Genomic DNA, 5,417 nt, shown 5'->3' with positions numbered 1-5,417 from the left:
TCAGAGTATTGAGTACAGGAGTTGGGAGGTCATGTTGTGGCTGTACAGGACATTGGATAGGCCACTGTTGAAATATTGCGTGCAATGCTGGTCTCCTTCCTATCGGAAAGATGTTGTGAAACTTGAAAGGGTTCAGAAAAGATTTACAAGGATGTTGCCAGGGTTGGAGGATTTGAGCTATAGGGAGAGGTTGAACAGACTGGGGTGTCCCTGGAGTGTCAGAAGCTGAGGGGTGACTTTACAGAGGTTTATAAAATCATGATGGGCATGGATAGGATAAATAGGCAAAGTCTTTTCCCTGGGGCAGGGGAGTCTAGAACTAGAGGGCATAGGTTTAGGATGAGAGGGGAAAGATAGTGAAAAGACCTCAGGGGCAACTTTTTCACACAGAGGGTGGTACGTGTATGGAATGAGCTGCCAGAGGATGTAGTGGAGGCTGGTACAATTGCAACATTTAAGAGGCATTTGGATGGGTATATGAATAGGAAGGGTTTGGAGGGATATGGGCCGGGTGCTGGCAGGTGGGACTAGATTGGGTTGGGATGTTGGTCGGCATGGACGGGTTGGACCGAAAGGTCTGTTTCATGCTGAACATCTCTAAGACTCTAATTGCAACAGCGTATAAAACAGTAATTGCTGCTCCTGGAGTTTGAGGAAATCACCCCCAAACCTAAAATACCTCAAGCAAGGAGCAGCCTGTTACAGCCAGAAATTTTTCCCATCCTCCATTTTGGATTACCCAGAATCCTTCTGGGTCAGAAGTGGGGATGCTCATTGATGATTGTACAATGTTCAGTGTCATTTGCGATGATTCCGAGCTGGGGGAGATTTTAGAGTTATGAAGCAAAGCATGTCCAAATGCAGCAAGACCTGGGCGGTGTCTCACTTTCGGCTGACAATTGTCAAGTAATGTTCACACCAGACAAATGGCAGCTAATGACTGCCTCCAACAAAATCCAATCTAACCATCACCTCTTGATACTCAGTGGCATTATTGTCATCAAATCACCCACAATCAACCTCCTGTGTGTTACTATTGATCAGAAACTGAACCTGTACCAGCTATATAAATACACTGGCTATGAGAGCAGATCAGGGACTATGGATCCTGCAATCAGTATTCCCCTCCTTACTCCCCAAAGCCTGTCCTCCATGTAGGAGAGTGTGATGGAATACTCCCCACTTCCTGAACAGCAACAAGCTTCACACCATCCAGAATAAGCCAGCCATTTGGTACCACATCCACATACATCCACTTCCTCTACATTTGATGCTGACTAACAGCAATGTGTGTACTAACTATATAGTGCACTGCAGAAACTCCGTAACGCTGCTTAGACAGCACTTTCCAAGCCCACAATCACTTCCATCTTGAAGGACAAGGGCAGCAGATACATAGGAACACCATCATCTGCAAGTTCCCCTCTAAGCCACTCACCATCCTGATTTGGAAGCATATTGCTGTTCCTTCACTGTTGCTGGGTCAAAATCCTTGAAGGCAGCTTACCACACCTTCCCCAGGGTAACTAGAGATGGGCAGGTATTCCTGGCTAGTTAGCCAGCCATCACTGTGTCCTGTGAAAGGATAGTTGGATATTTGCAGGCTGGGCATTGTTAGAGCTATCCAGTCAGTTTCCATTTCCAAGCATGTTTATCTGTCTATGGCCTACTTCCCTGAACTGTCCATCTGATATCCCCCTTTATCTTCACATCCAGAGCATTTAAAAACAGTGATTCCAGGGTATTTCCACTGGCTGTCTTACAACGTTCTTCCTCGCATCTCTCCCTGCAGCTTTTGCCCAAAATCTTAAGTTTGTGTCCTCCAGAACTGCTTAACACTTGAGCACTGAACTCCAAATTGTTTTTCTGAAAGACTGTGTGGTTTTCTAGTTCATTTCCTCAGAGCTGAGCCCACTACAGTGTATCCTCAACCCTCTGTTTCCTCCATCCACTCAGCTGCTTGTTAACCGGTGGGAACTCCAAACTGCACACAGCCTGGATCTCCAGGATGCTGGATTCTCGACATGGGATCCCTGTTTGTCAATGATTCACTGTAAAATCTGATGTGGATTCTTTCCTCTGCCCATGTAGATTGCAGAATAGCTACACTGCATCACAGCGAGCTAACCAAGAGCTGGAGGACAAGTTGCATGCCCTGGTGAGTAACCATGTCAATGCAGTTCACTATCTGTAGGGGTACCAGTCTTTGGTTTTCAGAACATACAGCTATTGCATAGCAGTGACTGTGTTTGATGCCAGGTTGGTCTAACCAACAGAAGTGCGTACGTATACTAGTGTATGTAACTTTGAATGTGCAATGCAACTCACTATTGTTATTCACTTAGTCTCTATCATGTGAATGAATTTATATTGTTTTGTGATGTAATGCCAGTCTGATATCCTAAATTTCTTTTCCATTTATATAAAACGAAAAAGAGTGGTCCTTTAGAGGATGAGAAAGGGGGATTTAGTTACGAGATATGATGAAATCGCTGAGGCATTGAATGGCTATTTTGTGTTGAGCAGACGCAGCATGGGTTCATGAAGGACTCTACTCGGTAAACATTCTTAAAGCTAAGACACTTTTTAACAATAAAGGAATTAAGGGATACAGTGAGAGGGTGGGGAAGTGGAGCTGAGTCAATGAAAAGATCATAGAACATAGAACAATACAGCGCAGAACAGGCCCTTCGGCCCTCGATGTTGCATCTACCTGTGAACTATTCTAAGCTCATCCCCCTACACTATCCCATCATCATCCATGTGCTTATCCAACTAAGATCAGCCATGATCTTACTGAATGGGGGCTTGGGCTCGAAAGAGCAGATGGCCCACTCCTGCTCCTAGTTCTTACGTTGACATTTTTACATTACCTGAACAGAATGCTTTGTGTAAGAGAATGTTTAAAAAGTTGGTGTAAACAAGGTATCAGAGAATTATTTGAGTTTATTGGTGATGTACAGGTTTTGTGTTATTTAGTAGATTGCATGTGTAATATTCAAATGTGTTCATGATCCTCTGAGACCAGTTTAAAGAGAAAAGAGAGACTTGTTTTTATAATTGTGCCTTTCACAGTAGCAGGGTGTCCTAAAATACCACAGACTTTTACTGCATGGCAGAAGGCCACTTGGCCTGTCAGTTGTGTTAGATTTGTCTACTTTGTCATCCCCATCATTCCCATGACTTAGAAAACTAGTCCCCTTCAAATTCCTGATGAAGGGCTTTTGCCTGAAATGTCGAGTCTCCTTCTAGGATGCTGCCTGACCTGCTGTGCTTTTCCAGCACCACACTCTTGACTCTAATCTCCAGCATCTTCAGTCCTGACTTGTGCCCTTCAAATACATGTCCAATTTAAGAGGTTATCCCAAATGTACAGCACAGAAATGTGAGATTTGGTCTAACTTTGCTGTACTGGTAATATGCTCCATCTACCTCTTCCCATTCGATCGATCTCCTCCCAGACTTTTAGCGTATCCTTCCATTTCCTTGTGATTCATTTACTGAAGTTTCCTAGCAACATACTATTCCATGTTCCATGCCTTTTCCCTGCAACTCTGCAATTCTCTTTCAAAATCACAGTTGAATCGGCCTCCTTTCAGGCAGCGGCTCTGGGTTTTGACCCTCCCCCAAGTGGGAGCGGTTTATCTTGATCTCCTTGGAACATCTTAATCAGGTTTCTTCTCCAAAGGGAATGGTCTGGTTTTCTCTGGTCAGTCCTTGAACTGAAATCTTTCATCTCTGGGGTCATCCTTGTGATTCTTTACTGTACCGTCCCATCTTTACAAAAGGGTGTGTCCTTCATGGGATTTGGATGTTGCAGCTTCAGCCACCATTTCTGATCCATCCCGAGTTGTTCAGAAGGCAATTAAAAATCAGCCTCATTGCTGTGGGTCTGGAGTCACATGTAGGCCAGACCAGGTAAGGATGACAGATTTCCTTTCCGAAGGGACATTGGTTACGTTAGATTTTCCTGATAATAATTACATGGTCATCACTGGGCTCTGAATTCCAGGTTTGTTTATTGAACTCCAATTCCACAATCTGGTGTGGTGGAATTTGAACCCATGTTCCCAGAACATTACCTGGGTCTAATTCTAATGACAATAACACAGGGACATCTAGAATTGGCTGGAATACTGCAGGGAAGGCTGAAGCAGTGATTTCCAAAGGTTCTCCATATCTTCTCTGCCTTAGTAGTGTAGCCAGTGTCAGTGCTTCTGATCCTCATTGACTCATTCAGATGACAAAGCAGGGAACCCTGTCATTCTCTGAGACCTTTACAGCAAAAGGAGAGCCATTCAATCCATCATGCCTGCACTGGTCAACAAACATCTGACTGCACTAAAGCCCATCTTACAGCTTTTGGCCCAGTTAGAAGTGATGCTGGTCACTGGGGTCAGGTGACTTGCTTTCTCAAACACCCAGTTTAAAACAGTTTGTTTTCATTTTAGCTCACTATTTTAAAATGGGCAGGAATGAAAAGACATGGTGATCGCCTTATACTTGACTGTCAGATCCCTGATCAACCTTCACTGCCACAAGGGAAATAACCCCAGCCAATGGAATCCTTCACTCAGACTCACCAGCTCAGGCAGCATCTTGGCAAATCCCCTCAGCTCCCTTCTCCAGGACAATCACCATTTCTCTGTAATAAGGCAACCCAGACAGCACACAGGACTCCAGTTGTGGTCTTACAAGCTTTTTATACAGTTCCAGCACAGCCTGATTACTCTGGTACTCTGTGCCTTGACTTCTGAGGCCAAGTTTTCCAAATACCTTGTTTGGCACTTGACCTGACTGCCCTACCAGTTTTAAGGATCTATGGAAATGCCCACCAAGGTCCTTCTGACGACTGGGACAGTCTCAGGTCCCACAATTCGTCATGTAATGCCTTGTCTTGTTAACCCTCCTTCAGTGCATTACCCCTCACTTTTCCAGGTTGGATGTTATTTCTCACTGCTGTGCCCAACCAGTTGATATCCTCCCGCAGTTTATGGTTCTCTTCATTATTTGCCACAACTAATTTCTGCACCTTCTGTGAACTGCTTGACTGTAGCCCTACTATAAGGCCATAGGAAATCCTCTGCACCTGACCTCTCTGTTTCAGGAGAAAGTGAGGACTGCAGATGCTGGGGATCAGAGCTTAAAACAGTGTTGCTGGAAAAGCGCAGCAGGTCAGGCAGCATCAAAGGAGCAGGAGAATCGATGTTTCGGGCATAAGCCCTTCTTCAGGAATGAGAAGGGTGTGCCAAGCAGGCTGAGATAAAAGGTAGGGAGGAAGGACTTGGGGGAGGGGCGTTGGGAATACGATAGGTGGAAGGAGGTTAAGGTGAGGGTGATAGGCCGGAGAGGGGGTGTGGGGGAGAGGTCGGGAAGAAGATTGCAGGTCCAGAAGGTGGTGCTGCATCTTAGGGTTG

General features: G+C 45.1%; 1 protein-coding gene across 7 annotated transcripts in view; it reads left to right on the top strand.

Moving 5' to 3' along the window:
* tjap1 (tight junction associated protein 1 (peripheral)) overlaps positions 1-5,417 on the top strand; it is a 74,468-nt gene that overhangs the window by 58,877 nt on the left and 10,174 nt on the right. For all 7 annotated transcript variants that reach the window (XM_043687366.1, XM_043687368.1, XM_043687365.1 and 4 more), the window contains one exon: positions 2,092-2,158. In XM_043687366.1, the coding sequence (XP_043543301.1) occupies positions 2,092-2,158 (67 nt within the window). The remainder of the gene's footprint in view (positions 1-2,091; positions 2,159-5,417) is intronic.

This window comes from Chiloscyllium plagiosum, chromosome 3, assembly GCF_004010195.1.
Source record: "Chiloscyllium plagiosum isolate BGI_BamShark_2017 chromosome 3, ASM401019v2, whole genome shotgun sequence".
NCBI lineage: Eukaryota > Metazoa > Chordata > Chondrichthyes > Orectolobiformes > Hemiscylliidae > Chiloscyllium > Chiloscyllium plagiosum.
Note: the sequence above shows the minus strand (reverse complement) of the source record. Positions and strands in the feature narration are given on the sequence as shown.